This window comes from Biomphalaria glabrata, chromosome 4, assembly GCF_947242115.1.
Source record: "Biomphalaria glabrata chromosome 4, xgBioGlab47.1, whole genome shotgun sequence".
NCBI lineage: Eukaryota > Metazoa > Mollusca > Gastropoda > Planorbidae > Biomphalaria > Biomphalaria glabrata.
In genome coordinates, this window is record NC_074714.1 from 22,227,386 (window position 1) to 22,246,200 (window position 18,815).

At 38.5% G+C, this 18,815-nt stretch overlaps 1 protein-coding gene across 2 annotated transcripts in view; it reads left to right on the top strand.

The window, feature by feature from the left end:
* The window catches only part of LOC106054756 (uncharacterized), a 76,233-nt gene extending 58,088 nt beyond the window's left edge, over positions 1-18,145 (top strand). Inside the window, exons 3-7 of one of the 2 annotated variants that reach the window (XM_056027548.1) lie at positions 3,987-4,135; positions 10,975-11,128; positions 12,011-12,101; positions 15,238-15,622; positions 15,945-18,145. In XM_056027548.1, the coding sequence (XP_055883523.1) occupies positions 3,987-4,135; positions 10,975-11,128; positions 12,011-12,101; positions 15,238-15,576 (733 nt within the window). In that variant the 3' untranslated portion in view covers positions 15,577-15,622; positions 15,945-18,145. Of the gene's footprint in view, positions 1-3,986; positions 4,136-10,974; positions 11,129-12,010; positions 12,102-15,237 lie in introns of both variants that reach the window. The other variant, XM_056027547.1, reaches the window with a different exon arrangement.
* Positions 18,146-18,815: the final 670 nt, after the last annotated feature.

Sequence of the window (18,815 nt, forward strand, 5' to 3'; positions counted from 1 at the left end):
GTTTATTGAATGCACCATTGGGATAAGTCATTTTGGTTATTTGAATGTACCATTGAGATAAGTCATTTTGGTTTATGGAATCTACCGTTGGGATAAGTCATTTTGGTTTATTCAATGCACCATTGGGATAAGTCATTTTGGTTTATGGAATCTACTGTTGGGATAAGTCATTTTGGTTTATTCAATGCCCCATTGGGATAAGTCATTTTGGTTTATTGAATGTACCATTGAGATAAGTCATTTTGGTTTATTGATTGTACCATTGGGATAAGTCATTTTGGTTTATTGAAAGTACACTGGGATAAGTCATTTTGGTTTATTGAATGTACCATTGGGATAAGTCATTTGGGTTTATTAAATGTACCACTGGGATAAGTGACTTTGGTTTATTGAATGTACCACTGGGATAATTCACTTTGGTTAATTAATGTATCACTGGGATAAGTCTTAGATCATCATGTAGTCCTTGTTGTTTGTCAGTGAAATAAATAAAAGAATTACGTTTTCAATATTTTAGAAACATTTGTTTCAAAATCTGATAAACAAATCTTACAGTGATAGTTTCCATTTGTTCAATGACAGCGATTAAGTGTGGAGCCCTATGTATGTGCTGGAGTGTGGAGCCCTTTGTATGTGCTGGAGTGTGGAGCCCTTTGTATGTGCTGGAGTGTGGAGCCCTATGTATGTGCTGCAATGTGGAACCCTGTGTATGTGCTGGAGTGTGGAGCCCTATGTATGTGCTGGAGTGTGGAGCCCTATGTATGTGCTGGAATGTGGAGCCCTATGTATGTGCTGGAATGTGGAGCCCTATGTATGTGCTGGAATGTGGAGCCCTATGTATGTGCTGGAATTTGGAGCCATATGCAGGGCCGGTCCTACAGGTTGCGGGGCCCTATACGAAACGGATTGCGCGGGGCCTATTTTGGGTTGTGATAAGGATAATAATTGAAAATTAAAATTTTGTATTAGAAAATAAATTCGTCTTTGCATTTCATTCATACTTTACTAAAATCACTGTCAATTTAACTTTACGAGCCATCTACAGTAGAGAGTTTTCCAACAAAAAGCCGATAAACATTCAGATCTGCCTTTTAGATTTCCCATCGACTCGCAAAATATCGCTTTTTTAAAATACATGTATATATATAAGAGGTCGAGATAGATTTCGATCTATATTTGTATGCTAGTGACTATTGAAGTAAATTAAGTATTTGAAGTTCTTGTTTTGATTAAAATTCGGCTTATTGTTATTGCTGACAATGCCTTTTTTTGTAATCGCGAGTAAAATTGGCTTTTTCCATATTTAATGACACATCGAAATGACAAATTTGTCTGTTTTGAGATTTGCATCAGTTTTCAGAAGATTTTAATAATCTCAGGACATTTTCATGACTTTTTCCTATATTTTATAATTTCAGGAGAAATCCAGTAACCTTTAATACTAAGTTAAAATGGTTTAATTTAATAATTTACACCTAGAATACGCATCGCGCGGGGCCTATGAAAGTGCGGGGCCCACTGCGGCCGCATAGGTTGCAGTGGTTTAAGACCGGCCCTGGCCGTATGTATATGCTGGAGCGTGAAGCCTTATGTATGTCCTTGTAACATCTATCTCTCAGTAACTAGATCTAGAAATCTTAAGAGCGCATACCCAAAAGTAAATTATCTTACTCTCTAAATTATTTTGCGTTACGACTTTTTATTTGTCAAGTCATTTTCAACGAGTAATTCTTAACACGAGACAACACCCCTAGCTTCTGCTATTCATACAATTTCATGATTGTCACCATGCCAGTGTGACAGTTGTCGTTGTTTTAAGGTCTAAAAAATCAATCATACATTATTCAAAATTTAATTCCAGTGAAAAAGAAATCGCAAGGACAATTTTCTACCAGGAAACATTGGAGTCAGAATATACAAATAACAAAACGGGACAGGGTGCTAGAGTGCTAGAGTGCTTAAGAGGAAAAAAAAGGAAGAAAGACGTGAAGGCTGAGTTGAAGGGAAAAAGAGAAAAAAAAAGAAGTTATGTTTAAATGTATGTCATAACTATTGAGAGACGGAGAGAGATTAAGAGAGAGAGAGAGAGAGAGAGAGAGAGAGAGAGAGAGTGACATAAAGACATTCATAGAGATAGGAAGAGACAGATGTGAAATGAGAGAAATGTTGATACTGAGAGACACAGACACGGATAAAACGAGACAAGAGAGACAAAGAGAGACATTGAGATAGAGAGAGCGACAGAGAAGTATTAAGTATTAAGAAAGAAAGACAGAGAGAGAGAGAGAGAGAAAGAGAGAGAGAGACGAGCAATAAGATAGAGAGAATGAGGCAGAGACAGATAGAAAAAGAAACAGAGAGAGAGAGAGAAACAGACAGATGTTGTAGAGAGAAAGAGTCAGATACAGAGAGAAAGATTGAGAGATTCAAAGAGAACGGAGAAAAAAAGAGAGTAATGAAGATTTTTAGAGAGCATATATTGCTAAATTATAAAACCATTGATTTTATAAAGTCATTTGCTTTTTGAAAATTTCTGCTAACTCTTAAACAATAATTAGGAAAATGTTAAACTTTTTTTTTTCACATTATATAAATAAATAGTTTTATAATACAACAATATTGTTAAGTGAGTGGTAAAACGATTGGCTTTGGAAACGAGAGGTCCGGGGTTTAATTCCTTGTGAACACTGGGACTTCCAGTTTTTGAATCCCCACAGCTCTAAAATGGGTACCTGCCATTAGTTGGGTAAAAATAAAAGCGGTTGTTTGTCGTTGTGCTAGCCACATGAAACCCTCGTTAACCAAGGTCCCACAGAAACAGATGACCTTTACATCATCTGCCTTATAGAGGTACTTTTTACTATAATACTATAGTTGCTACATGCAGCAATGAAAGTATGTGGTAGGAAATCGCATAAGATCGGACAGCATTGGAGGCAGACTGTGCGCTCCGGTACAGACCTCGAGAAGAAAAAAAAAAAAGAAATGAACCGGCTTTAAACATAAAGTAGAAACCAGTGATTTATTTTGGCATAAATGTCTTCCAAAACAGAAGAAGTATATATACATATATGTTGTATTTATGTTTCTAGTTGTCACGAGTCATCAATAGTGCTAATGTCACGTTGAAGATTATCTTGATCTATATCGCACTATCAATGATTGTGGTTGCCGAGGATTCAGAAATTGCCAGTTGATAAGATGATCATCTAGAAGTTGGTAGTTGATAAGAGGATCATCTAGAAGTTGCCAGTTGATAAGAGGATCATCTAGAAGTTACTAGTTGACAAGACGATCTAAGTATACTATTATATATTCAATGAAGAAACTTCTCTTCGTCTAAAACAATTACTTTAATTCAAAACTTGGAAAAGCTATTCACAAATAATTACAATGGTTAAATGTACTTGAATAGAATAAATGATCTAAACAATAATATAATTAAGTCTTCTTTCTTGAGTTCTAACACTAGACTCTAGTACATGTTCTCTTTAACACATTCCACACAAGACTGGCCGTAATATCTCCCAGCTTACAAAGCTTTGGGCGTTTTGTCATGTGACTAAATATCTCTTTGCCGCCTGGCCAAAATCTGACCAATAAATGCAGCTCAATGTACAATAATTAATATTTCAAACCAATCACATTTATTTCAAAACATCATTTAGTTGCATGATAGAAAATCCCGAGCTAACTGAGCTAGTCGGCAGACCTTGGGCGGCTAAATATAGATACAGTGTTCGTGACACTAGTAATATTAAGATTATACCCATAAATGTGTATCTACTGTATTAGTAATAAATGGACACTACATGTCCCTCTTAGGATATACAACTTATTTTATTTTGTTTACCTCTTTAATGTCACATTATATATATATATATATATATATATATATATATATATATATATATATATATATATATATATATATATCTTCCTCTTTTCTGTATCCAACTAGTCTTCCATTCTATTTCTCTCTCCAGTGATGGCTCCATACAAAATGTTTTCGACTGCCTCAGTAAGTTGTACAACAGATGTGCCAAGACGAAAGACGCCAGCAGACACCTCAACCTCGCCGTGGACCCCAACAAGTGGAGGGACGCCATGAATAACATCTGTAACCACATTTATTGTAAGTGACACTGGTACAGTTAGAGACATATTTTTGTTGTCCTGACGTGATAATGGAGATAAGATGTAAGCCTTGAACATTCATGATTCAGCAATGTTACACGTCAATCTTTTACTTTGATCAACGGACATCCGTGCAGGGATTAATATTCCAAAATAGATGTTTAGTTTCGTTAATTAACACTGCATGGTGACTACAAAAGCTTCATGTTTTTTGTTTTTTTCTATATAATATTTCTATGTCTTTATATGGCTGTTTCCCAGCATTCTATACTTTTCATTGTCACTCGTCCCCTCTTTTTAATTTCTTTCCTTTGATGACTTACTTACTTACTTAGATCCTCCCGGGCCATTCGGCGCTTTGACCAGCAAGCTGTCTCCACTAAGATCTTTCAGTAACAATGTCAGAAGCCTCTTCCCACCTGGTGTCCACTGTTCTGAAGTCCTCCATCAAAGTGTGGCGCCAAGTTACACGAGGACGTCCTTGTTTGCTCTCTCCTCGTATTCAATATCATCGCAACTCTTGGTAGGCGTAATTCAGTTTGTCGGAGAACAAGTCCCGCAAACTTCATGCGACCCTCTGTCACAGCCTCATTAAGTGGTCTACTCCCAGTTCAGCATAGGATTTTCTTGATTGAGACCCGATCTCTACAACCAACTCCTAAATGCCGTGTCATCCAACTTTGTTGGGTCACTTTTAGATGAGAATCTTGTACAAATAAATCTTAAAACATTTAGGACAAAAAGTTCCCTTTAATACCTTACGATGTACTGGGCAACATGTTAAGTTTGAAACCTCATCTGTTTTTATGGCCTACAACAAACAAAGGTGTCAACAGCCGCCTTTCATTTCCGTAGCTAATATCAGGTATCTACTAGAGCTGGGTGGACTGAACCAAGGCTAACACAATTGCTGCTAGTGGTGTGGTACACTATCCTATGGCCCTGGTTCGAACCCTGCACTCCGCTATTGCAAGGCCGACCTGAAGAATTGTTTTAAGCTCGAACGTAATGATCATTTCTGTATACTCCTATAAGGTCCTGCCGTGTCCTGCTGTGTCCTGCCGTGTCCTGCGATGTCCTGCGATGTCCTGGTCACTCAAATGTTACTTCCATATGTAGTATTGAAAATTCGCATAATAAAAAAACAAACAATTTCATATAAACGATAGCATTAATTTCATTGAGATTAAGTATAATAATAAGACAATGAAAAGATGATCTCTCTATTAATATTTTTTAATATTAGAACATAAACGGGTACTCAAAATATGAGCTCAGAATATCGAGTTTATACTTCAGAATGTTTGTCACAGTATTGTTACGAATCTCACTATCCAGGCTCTCTGCAAACTGCACCATACACCACCAACTTAAAGAACTTGACAAGTCAGGACTCCAAAATAACGTAAAGGTTTAATGTCCATAAATAACAGCCAATACTGTACAATTGGCAGCACGTAGAACAGTACAAATAGCTCTGCGATAACAAATATCTCTCCGATAACACCGTTCCGCCGTATCAAGTCTTGCACTGGTCTCTCCGTCTTGTTCCGGGCTTGCACTGGGTTCAACAGTTCAGGACTGACTTCACACACTAGGCTCGTTGTGTCGGACTCGATCACAGACCAAGATCAAGACGCCGTTCGTCTCAACTGTACTTGACAGTACTCCGCACTGAACCGTCGTAATGCTCCGTACAGAACCACACCGTTGAACTGTGCTGTAGTGGACCGTGTTCTGAACTCCTGTCGTGAACCCGCTTTCTGAACCCTCTGTCGTGAACCTTGCTGTATTGAGCCCCTTTTCTCAACCGTCTTGACTGCGACACCTCCGCTCTTATATAGGGTCCCTACTGGCCTTCTCGAACCGGACAGAACGCCGCTCGACCATTCTGGGTGGTCAGATGACTACATCCCTCGTGACACTCCTGAGCTCGGTTCACGATGTCGATCCTTCCCGAACCATCATGTTGATACTCGTCTCGGCCGATCGTCGAAACTCGTCACGGTTGACCGCTTGTCTAGCGCTGGCCTGGGGCGATTTGCGTCGGCTGACTACACACACACACCACTACCCCCATCTGTGCCACCACCAGGTTTATAACACTGCCCCCTCCTTAGATCTGTCCGTCCCGGGCAGATCCAACATCATGACATTGGCTGTAAAGTTCCATCGCTGCAGGCGGGGGTCGATCAGTAGCAGTTGGCTTGCCTCTTGAGCTTGATGGAGCCATCCATGTTGCAGTCAGCAATGGTCGCTTCCTTCTCTTCCTCCAGTTGGCCTTAACCTGGTTGCTTCGCCATCGTGCTTTCATCGCCATCCACGTTGAGTTCAGAAAACGTTTTCTTCTTCTCCTCCAGTTAGCCTTCATCTGGTTGTATCGACGTAGTTGTCGCATCGTCATCCATGTTGCACTCAACAAAAGTAGCCTTCTTCTTCTTCTCCGCCAGTTGGTCTTCATGTGGCTGCAGTTATTTCTTGGTAGAATCACCATGCACGTTGGACTACGCAAACGCCGCCTTCTTCTTTTCCTCCAGTTGATCGTCCTCTTGTCGCAGTGACGTTGTGGTTGCATCGCTCTCTTGTCGGTCGGTACTGAGGACAGCCACTTGACACATGGAGAGGTATAGGATGTAAGGGCTGGGGATACCAAGATCGTTGGCAAAAGAGGTGGCTTCATAGGGCGTTGCGAAGAAGGACTGGGATGGGCTTCAAATCCACAGGGCGAGGAATTGTGGGACAGGTCATCATCTTCAGCCTTTTCTGGAGGGCATGCTCGTGGGGCAGGTTGGCAACACTCCTCGTGCAAAGGTCCCTCGTCTTCGGCTTCAGGCTCCATTCGGCTTTCTTCACCACCATCAGGACCTCTCTCTCTCGTCTCAGTGACGGGCCAATCACTTGTTGGTTTCAGACCTTGTCGATGACTTTCGTCTTTCAGATGTCCATCAATGTTAACGTCAGACTGCCTTGGATTCTCTTTACCACCATCAGAACTTTCCTCTCCAGTCTTGGCAGCTGGACAAACGTCTGTTAGGTTCGGACCTGGCTGGTATCTCTCGACTTGGATATGTCTCTCAACGGCTTCGTCAGGATTCAATGGGTCCTCATTATCACCACCACGGCTCCTCTCACTGGTCTGAGAATCTTGATAAACGTCAGTAGGGTCCAACCCTTGTAGGTGACTTTCGGATTGCAAAAGTCCGTCAGCAACAGGCATGGACGTGGGCACAACGTTCACTTGATCTGCCTTGCTGTTTGAGGTGCTCATATCAGGTACAGCTGCAGCACAAGATTCGTTCGAACTATGGGCAGCTTCCATTGTCTCTTCATCTGTCTCTTTCGGCTCCACAGGTCTGTACTCCCTGTTTTCAGATTGACAGGCAGCACCACATTCATCAGCATTGCCGTTGTCACTGCATATTTCTTCAAAGCTTTGGGTGGGTAGTAGTTCATTGTTTAACGATGGCGCAGCTCCTTTATCTTTCAAGTCTCTTTGGTCGTGCAGGGATTCTTCCACCTCGTCCATCGTTTTGACCACGGGGCTCGTCACTTCTTTCACTGAGGTACCCATCTCTTTAATCTCTCTACAGATGTCCTCGGTGTACTTCTTCAGTGTCACACTCATAGCCCGAATGAACTCTCCAAAATCTGGTGCGACTTCAAACAGATACGTGTCTGGATCTTCCTCTTCTTCAACTATACATTCTCGGAGGCGTGCTTGTAAGGTTTCTTTATTTCCGCTCGTTTTCAGATCTCGATCACGGAGTTCTTCCTTCAGTTCTCTAAATTCAAGTTCGTACAGCAGTTTCAGACGAGCCATAGTAGATCCGATCCAATCCGATTCCAATCCGATCCCACTTCTGACACCAGTTGTTACGAATCTCACTATCCAGGCTCTCTGCAAACTGCACCATACACCACCAACTTAAAGAACTTGACAAGTCAGGACTCCAAAATAACGTAAAGGTTTAATGTCCATAAATAACAGCCAATACTGTACAATTGGCAGCACGTAGAACAGTACAAATAGCTCTGCGATAACAAATATCTCTCCGATAACACCGTTCCGCCGTATCAAGTCTTGCACTGGTCTCTCCGTCTTGTTCCGGGCTTGCACTGGGTTCAACAGTTCAGGACTGACTTCACACACTAGGCTCGTTGTGTCGGACTCGATCACAGACCAAGATCAAGACGCCGTTCGTCTCAACTGTACTTGACAGTACTCCGCACTGAACCGTCGTAATGCTCCGTACAGAACCACACCGTTGAACTGTGCTGTAGTGGACCGTGTTCTGAACTCCTGTCGTGAACCCGCTTTCTGAACCCTCTGTCGTGAACCTTGCTGTATTGAGCCCCTTTTCTCAACCGTCTTGACTGCGACACCTCCGCTCTTATATAGGGTCCCTACTGGCCTTCTCGAACCGGACAGAACGCCGCTCGACCATTCTGGGTGGTCAGATGACTACATCCCTCGTGACACTCCTGAGCTCGGTTCACGATGTCGATCCTTTCCGAACCATCATGTTGATACTCGTCTCGGCCGATCGTCGAAACTCGTCACGGTTGACCGCTTGTCTAGCGCTGGCCTGGGGCGATTTGCGTCGGCTGACTACACACACACCACTACCCCCATCTGTGCCACCACCAGGTTTATAACAGTATAATGCAATCTTTCTGACCTATCATGTAACAGAGTTCGCTCGCTTGTCATTGTCTCCGTACTGTGAGATATCTTTCTATAGACTAAGTGTAATTAAAATGTAATTTAAATGTAAATCTCTTGGCCAGATAACACAATGCTGTTTCTCACATTCTTTGTTTTGGTCATTACACGTTATTGTTTTTACAATATTAATAAACATAAAATTGTAAATGCATAAATTTATAAATAAATATTTGTTTCGAAAGAATAATGTATTAATATACAGACGATTCAATTCTTCTACAAAGTTATTTCTTTAAGCACGATGTACAATATTATCACAGTACAGTAGAGTATCACTAAGATTTACTAAGAAAGCATACAAAAAAAAACAACATTATTCAACGTTAAGAATTATAAAGCAAAGTAAAGTTCACCCTTCAGATCTTGCAAACTATAGGGCAAATGATGTAAAGGTCATCTATTTCTATGGCTCACGGTTAACGAGGTTGTGATGTGGTCAGCACAACGACGAACCGCCTTTACTTTTTTCCCAATTAATATGAGGCATCCATTAGAACTGGGTGCACTCGGAGGAGCCATACAAATCCAGAAATTAAAAAATACAGTTTTCATCCAGCATTCGAGCCAGGCCCCCCAGGTTCTTAAGCCAAATGCTTCACCGCCCATCCACAGCGCCTCCGCTCAGAATCCATATAAACACTCATTTAAAAAAAATACAATTTTGAAGCACAGAAACATATTTATTTTAATTACGATAGTTGGTCCACCGAATATAAATTGCCTTTCAACAGAACTGGTGAGCATCTCTCCTAGGCATATTCTTGGTAACAATGTGCTGCCTTAGCATCGCACGATGCCTCTCTCGACCTTTGCTGGTGTTTCCAAAGACAATCTACGCATTACATTTTACACCAAAATAGTTACAGGAGCTGTTGGGTGAATAGTAGAGTTAATTGTCCATACATCTACAAGGATGCTCTCAATTTCCCGAGAGGTTGTAGCAAAATTCAAACATATTACATTGTTGTATACAACCAAGTGGCTGAGGAAAAGAGCGTCTGGCTATAGAAACAAGATTCTTAGTTCAAAATCTATACTATAATTAATTAAGCCATCCTTTCGGTGACCTAAAAAATTACCGTTTGGAATGTGTACTTCACTTGATGTACACATTTAAATATCTTCAACGAGTACGTCGCTACTTTTAATGCCATCCAAACAAGTCAACTATTGAAACAACTCCACACATATCTGAAACAACTCCAAACATATCTGAAACAACTCCACACATATCTGAAACAACTCCACACATATCTGAAACAACTCCACACATATCTGAAACAACTCCACACATATCTGAAACAACTCCACACATATCTGAAGGCTAGAGGACAAAATGTCTAAAAAAAGGAGGCGCGGAGGCTGAGTGGTTAAGCTCTTTGCTTCTGAACCTGGGATCCTGGGTTCGAATCTTGTTGAAGACTGGGATTTTGAATTTTGGGATTATTAGGGGCTCCTTAGTCCATCCAACCTTAATGGGTACCTAACTTTTATAAGTTTAGTTGCGGTTGGTCATTGCGCTGGCCACATGGCACCCTGCTCGTTAGCCGTTAGCCAAAGAAACAGATAACCTTAACATCATCAGCCGTGTAGATCGCCTGGTCTGATAGGGAAACTGTAGTTAAATGATTGTAAAATGTTTGTAAAATATTTTACATGTTTCGGGTGTTCCTTCAGAGTTGAAGCTAATGTACATCCTGATCCAAACCTCCCACAGGACGACAGATGGCAGCAGGAAGGGTATGAACCCTCGACCATCGAGACAATCGAACGACAATCCAGCACGCAAACCGCATTACTAATAGATAGATAGATAGATAGATAGATAGATAGATAGATAGATAGATAGATAGATAGATAGATAGATAGATAGATAGATAGATAGACAGATTGATTGATTGATTGATTGATTGATTGATTGATATAGAAAGATGATATAGAAACTAGATATACAATGTATTCAAATATAAGGGGATGTCACAGTGACACTACACACTTGGTGGCATCTTACAGACGTCTTTGCTTCTGAACAGTAAGTCTTGATTACTTTAGATCACAAAGTCTGCTATTGATAAAACAAATACTTATAATAAATGTCTTTTTTTCTCCAGATCTTAAGGACCAAGCGGAATGTGAAGACCGAGTAAAAACAGAGTTCTCCTCCTGTGTCACCATACAACTCAAAAACTTCAAGGAACAGAAAGAAACACTTGACGAGTCGCCGGAACCGAACAGAATGGAATCCCTCATCCATCTCACTTGTGTGTAGGTTTCCGACTTGTCATGTTCTCAGTGTCCAGAAGCTAATTCATTAGATTTAAAACTTTTTTTATTCCCCTTTTTGTCATGACCATCGTTATTAATTAATAAAAGAAATAAAAAATCATGAACGGAATCAACGAAGCACCACTTCTACACCACCGCGACCTACATTTCACGTCATGTGCTTTAAGCCATCAACGTTCTTCAGGAACTCAATTAAATTATTGCTTATTCCATCTTGATTTTATTTTTTTTTCTTGTTTTTTTTTTTTCGAAGATAGTTTTTTAAAAGACTCTAGCATTATTCTATAAAACTCATTGCGTTTTACTAGAATTTGCCTTTCTTAGTTATTCTTCTTTGAATCTTGCGCTTAAATTTTACGCACTCTCTAGAAAACAGAATTAAATATCTAGATTTTGCTTGTATCCTAAAGTATCTGTGATTATTTGATTGGCAAAAGTCATCGTTCAATGTAGAGTCCTAGATATTGTTTATTTTATCTATATCTTTAAAATTCTTTACAAATTTTATTTTTAAAAATTCTTACCCTTTTTTATGCAAGTTTCATTATATCATCTCAACATTTCTACATATCGCATTCTTTTTTTATATTTTATATATTATTTCATTTCTTAAAGAAAGTTAACAAAGAGAAGATTACTCCGATTAACTTCCGTATTACACCATATAGGTTATGTTAAATCAATGGAGCTGTATTTATTTCTAAATAAAACTACTTCTTAGCTAAACATTAAAATTTCTTGGATATTATTTATTTCAGTGCGTATTTATTTCTTTAAGTTCGAGCAGTAGACAATTAGATCCAAAAAAAAAATCCATTAAATTTTTTTGTCTTTCTAAATGTGTGCTTTTAATTTGGACAGGAATGCTGACAAAGTGTTGAATTGTTTAAGGAGACCTTATGAAAAATACTGCCCTAGGCCGATGACAACCCTTCTGATCAATACAGTAAAGGTAAGGTCCCAATCACAAGAAAGAACAATTGCAAACTTGTCGAGTAATCCGATCACGACCTGTGACTTGGCAACGAGCTATTGGTCAAAACAGTCCACTGGTTGCTACGTCGTCGTAGGTCAGTGTTCGGGCTTTCTATAATGATTGGTCTTGAGTGATCACATTGATGCTGGATACCAATGGCCTTCTTCAGTCTCGAAGCGATAATGCATCATAAAAAAAAATAAAAAATAAACAAATAAAAAACAGTAACTATAGAAACGCGGACATCGAAAGCCCATTATCCATCCAATTAAAAAGGCAGGTCAAATAAAGTAAAATAAAGTAACGTGGGAGCAAGAGCCGATAGTTACGTTTGACTGACATTCGAAGCACAAGTAGCGTAAGTATATGTATTGTAATTACAATGTTCTGTAATGACTCTATGGCCTGCAAATGTCATAACATTGGTGTCGAAATGGAATCATAAGCAACTCAACGGCAAGGAAACAAAGACAACTCAAGTTGAATTCAATAAATCACGAAGCAAGGCGGATATCAACAACCACCCAAAACATTTCCACTTCCTCCTCCTCTCTTTCTTCCATTCATTTTCAGTCTCTTTCTAGCGCGCTGGTGCGCAGTCATACATCCACTACAGAACAGGGTTATTACAATATATATTTTAGGTGTAGTTATTGTAACACTATGTTCAGCAAGAGTACATGTAGCCTACTCGGCCTGTTTTGACCAGCATAACGTGTGGACAGAACGATGGTGAAACGCTCTTTGGGTATTTGACGCGCGCAAATTGTTTAATTTTTAAGAATAGTTTGAAAAATTTTTTTTACTTGAAAAAAATATAACATGATTTTTTAGGCCCTAAATAGATTGTAAGACAACCAATTGTTCCTTGACAAGAAACAAATACTCCATATATTGATAAAAATGACTTAGATTAAAGCTTTGAGTGTCGCCGCCTTAAGAAACTTTCTTTGAAAAATAATATTTGAACAAACATTCATTTATAAGTGATTAAATATGTTCAAAGCATCTGATTGTAACTTTGTTTTGTAATAGATTTATAATTCAAATCTCTGAAGAAAATAATTTCGAGAGGAGAAATTAAGTAGACCAATTAGATTTTACTCTAATTTTTGTGTTTTTTAAGCAGCTCCCGAAAGGGGAAAAGACTCTATTACCTGTATGTGGAATATCTGTCCGTCCGTCCCGATTAGATCTCGTAAACTAGAAAAGATAGTGAAAAACCGACATCACAATATTTTAGATCATTCAAAGTTCTGATGCAACGGTTATTTTTTTCTTTTCTGAAAACGAAAAATCTATTTTTTTAAAATCACTTATGCAAGCAGTTTTTTCATAAAACTAGACCACTTTTACAACTATTCACTATTAATAGTAACAAACACTGGAAGCGCCCTTGCAGGCACCCTAAATGAACATATACTCCTTTCCATGACTGTTGAGGCACCAAGAAAGATTTGTTTACCGTCTTACTCCATTCCTCCCTGTCTTTAGCCTTGTTTAAAACCTCCATCAATGGTAGGCCCGTCCATTCTTTTATGTTATCTTCCCATCGCTTTCTCTGTCTGCCTCTTCTTCTTTTTCCTGGTACAGTTCCCTGAAGGAAGGTCTTTGCGAGCCCTGAGGATCTTGTAATATGCCCATATATTTTAAGCTTGGGTTTCTTTACAATAGTTAGCAGGTCATCATGGGGTCCGATCGCTACAGTAACCCTGTCTCTAATCTCTTGGTTTGTGATGCGGTCTTTGAATGTGATACCTAGGATCCCTCTGTAGCATCTCAATTCCATTGCTAGGATCCTCCTCTCTATCTCTGCAGTCAGCGTCTAAGACTCGCAAGCATATAAAAATGTGGCCATGACCATCTGTCTGACTTTGGTGCCGAGGGCCAAGCCTTGTCTTTCCAAATAATTATCAGTTTTGAAAGGGCTGCTGTGGACTGTGCTATTCGGTCCAGTAGTTCGGGTTTCGTTCCCTCATCTGAGACAATAGCTCCGAGGTATTTGAAGCTGTTAACACTAGTTAGCTTTTCAGCTCCAATACTGATGCCTCTTTTAAAGCCCTAATGGCTATTGGTCATAATTTTTTTTCGGCATTTATTTGCATGCCATAAGCTGCGGAAGTCTTGTGAATGCGCATTATCAGGTCAGCTAGTTATTCTTCTGTCCCTGCTAGGCCATTAATGTCATCTGCGAAGCGCTAGTTAGTGATTCTTTTTCCTCCAATGCTAACAGTACAGTCATAGCCCTCGAGAGCATCTTCCACTATCCTTTCAAGAAAGATATTGAAGAGTGTTGGTGAAAGTAGGCAGCCTTGTCTTACTCCAACTGTGGTTTTGAACCCAGTCTCCAATATTATGTTGAAGTACACTGCACTGGTGGCATCCTTGTAGAGGTTCTGGATAACGTTGATTATGTTTTTATTAATGTTGTACTTTTCCATTGTCGCCCAGAGTGCCCCGTGCCACACTGGATCGAAAGCTTTCTTAAAATCAATAAAGACATGGAAAAGATTCTCTTGGTGTTGGAGATATTTTTCACAGAGTATTCTGGGGTTTACGATTTGTAATACATACATATATATAAATACATTTACCATATTTTAACACATTTATGCAAACGGTTTTAGATTTTGTGTCAAATTTTTTTTTTACTTTTGTATTGCTAAGTTAAGCAAGTTCTGTTCACAAACTGTGATTTCTAAAAAAGATAATTACGCCGCCCCCACTCAAAGGGTTAGGATTTCCGCATTTACCCTTCCCCACCTCATCCACCTAATCAACCGTCATACTGGAGTATGGGGCAACGTAATCAAAAAATTGGTTAAAATATAGATAGCTAGTAAATTGCTAGTATATATTATTAACATAAGTAAACAATTTGTATACAAATTACTGTATTAAAATTCTCTCCCCCTCCCTTTAGATCCGCCAGTAGGCCTAACATGAGCCCGGGAATGCTGGGCGGCACATTGGGCAGGTTATCTAGTATCATTGGCCTTGCTTTTCTTCTCTGGCGCTTTTTTTCTGCCAGTGCAGTTCTCTTGTCCTCTGCACTGTGAGCTCCAGTTTTCACAGCGTGCTTACTACTACATAATGATTTGTTCTGTTTCAGGGTTTTACTCCTAAAATGTGTGCCAACCTAATCCCCACGCTTGATGAGACAGACAAAGGCAGAAAGTCGACATTTGAACCCACCAACCCGGACAAGGTCGATGTGTTTCATGACGACGAGGCTGAGAACGAGGACAGAGACGTGAAACCCCCCCAGTACTGGCCTTCCCAAGACAATCCCCATGTACCCCCCAGCAGGGATGTGCTCGAGAACAGGGGCGTGGTCGGCACGGCTAAAAAACAGCAAAGTGGAAATGGTACCTCCAATCTACACCCCAATGTTGCACTGAGTGTTATCATAGTGCAAATTGTAGCAGCGTTCGTAAGCTGGGTGAAGTGACATCGTATTGAGCTCTTCAGTGACAGCTTCTGTGACCACCAAATAAGTATGTAGCCAAATGTCTTTAGATCGAACTATACATTTATATATAAATATACATCTTTGTTTTTAAATGAGACTACAGTAGTGTTTTAGTATTATTGCTATAATTTTTCTAACCCCAAGCTAGTAGATCACTAGTATTCAATTGGTTGCAAGTAGTGTGCTAGCAGGAAGAAGCTTGTTTGTCTCTCATGATTCCAGACACTGGCGGACACGTTGTTCTTTTTAAAATAGTTTATTATTCCTACGACATGAACTTATAACTTTATTTCCAGTTCTGTAAAGATTGTGGTTAAAAACGTATTGTTTTGCTTGGACATCCTCAGCTACCAAATGTTGTTTTTCCTCATGGTAATGAGCTCTTCGTTCAATTTGAGACCAAACTTAAATTTCGACCTTAAATTTTAAACTTTGACATAGAGACTTTTGGCTGCACAGACTTTGTTACAAGCATTTATTGCGATTATACAATTCCAAAGACTTCCCCGAGCAAGTACGACACTCTCAGATCGGTGACATCTTTACATTTCAATAACTTGATTCTTTTACATTTGTTGTACATAGAATAATTTTATTTATTTAATGCTCTTTCTGTAACCTATATTTACACACACACATATTGAATTCATGAATTTAATGTTTAAAGAAAATCAAAAACTAATGTCATGTTTTCATATTATTAAATATTAAAAGTATAACAATTATGAGTGGAGATTGTAAGAGACATAACTCCGAATTCATCTAGAGACACCAAGTATTATTTCTGCTCTCCCTTATTGAGCTCGTGCTTTATCAAATTAATGTTTCTGTTGCCATTTTTACTCATTATAATTGGTGTTAACTATGCATTTTTAATTAAAGTAGTACATTTGGTAATTCTTTTTCTAACCTTATTTTTTTACATTTAAATTGTTAGGTATTTTTTTCCAAATAATGTCATTTGAGCTTGTACATCTGTGTGTTTTTTTATGTAGTCTCAATGATGATATCTGTATATAAAGACTACTATATAGAGACCATGTACCCTACTCAGAGCACTTATAATTATTCACATAGTTCTGTCAAATTGTCATACTATCAACATGCTCTAATTCTAAATGAACTGCAAACTTATAAGTTACAAACTATTCCTAGGAATTAATATTTCTTGTATCACGTATAAGGTTTACATTAACATAAGCTCATGTGCTAGAGACATTCTTTCTTCATTTCACCGATAGTGTTTAAAATATAATTTCTAAATTTAGTCAAAATTATCATTCTTGTAAAATAAACTCTTATCATATAAAAATATGTCTTTGTATGTAAGCCATCCCATTAGGATCAATTTATTATTATTTTTAAAACTTACAGTATATTAAATATAATTTGTCTAATTTGCTTTTAGAACTAGAGTATTTCAATATTGTGTTGACACTGTAACATGGTATGACATCCTATTTCTTTACTCTAGTCTTTCTCTTTATTAATTTCCCGCGCAGTTTGTAAGTGTTTGACGACAGGTTGTATGTTTTTGCATAAAATTTAAAAAAAAATATTTATTTTAGTTACATTTTGTTTTAAGTTTTATTATTTAACCTTTGAATTTCAATTACAAGACTTACAAGAAAAATAATTTGTTTTTAACAAAACAATTAAAAAAAAAACAGGAAACCTGAGACTGAGAATGTCAATGGTTAAAAAATGTTTAGAGGAGTAATATTTTATTTTCTGACTGCGTCCTGAGTTCATTCCACAAATAATGTGTCTTTGTACCAAAATGTGTATGTGTGAGTCTGTATATGAGTGTCTGAGTATCAGCATATAAGTTTATGTGGTCCTGTGTTTTCTAAGGCTCCAATTTGCAGCTGTTTATGTGTGTCTAAATGAGTGGTTTTTTTTTTCTTTACTATACAGCCAATGTTGTGTTTAAAATTCAATGTACATATACATACTATAAATATTAGTGGTGTTAACATTTTTTTTCTATGTAAAGTCTGTATAAATTTATGGTTTCATCAATGTGTAACACTAAACGTTAGTCCTGAATATATTTGTATAATTACTTATGCTCTCAAAGAATCAAGGTAAGAACTATTTCATAATTCTTCCATGTAGGCTACGAAAGGTGTCACGGAGATAACAAATAAGTTGACAAAATGAGTCCCTAATGTTGAAATATAGAGACGCATTGTGTAGCTCGAAGTAAAGGGCTTTGCAATCAGGAGAAAAGGCAAAACTTGCGTCGTTATTGTAATACTTTAAGTGTCGTTCTGGAACTAATGTCTGCTTTAAACTCTATTCCAATTGGAAATACATAAGAACAGTTTCCACTTCATTACTATATTATTACCGTGTAGGTTAATGTCTTTGATCAAAAGAACGTTGTTGTTTTTTTCGTAACTTAAAATTGCATACATTTTAAAAATCTTTGGACAAGCTGGTGTTCAGTAACAAGTTGTTTATTTGTTTCGCAGTCGTCAAGTTTTAAACTTCATTTTATTGTACAAAGAAACAAATAAAAACACCTGCTGGTTAAACTAGTCTTTATCTTGTGTTCTGTCTTTATCTTGTGTTCTGTCTTTATCTTGTGTTCTGTCTTTATCTTGTGTTCTTATTAATGTTTTGGTGTTTTAATTTTTTCCCTTCAAATTGTAAACACTTAGTTTCAACATGAAAGCTAATATGTAGTATTTACGTCACATGATTTAAATAATACATAAATTGGAGATTGGTGTTATATAGCGCTACTTTTATGCTTATAGCATGCTCAGAGCGCTATGGTCCAATCTCATTTATGGTCCAATGGGGGGGGGGGGGAGGGGTATCTGGGAGAAGGTTTTCCGTGCTGCCTTTAGGCTCTCAGTAAAAACAATACTGCTCGAGTCGCGTGTTAAACCTCGAACCCCCTTCATAGGTAGCCTAGCTCAAGGGTACTTAGCCTCTCGACCACGCTTCCCAAACAGCGATGTTCTAGCGAACGCCTGTATGAACTTCTCATAGTCCGACAGTCATGCTGGGCAGGGCACATATCCCGTATGGGGCTCTAACATCCACCAACGGCTTTTTAGTGAGCGTAAAGGTGTTCGGCATAACAGAGGTGCTCGAAGGGAAACGCTTCTTTACAATACTAACGCGATGCTTTTAAGTCTCTTAGGGGAAAATGCGCCATTTTAGTTTGTGGCAAAGTGTATGTTTTACCATATAACGTAGAGATT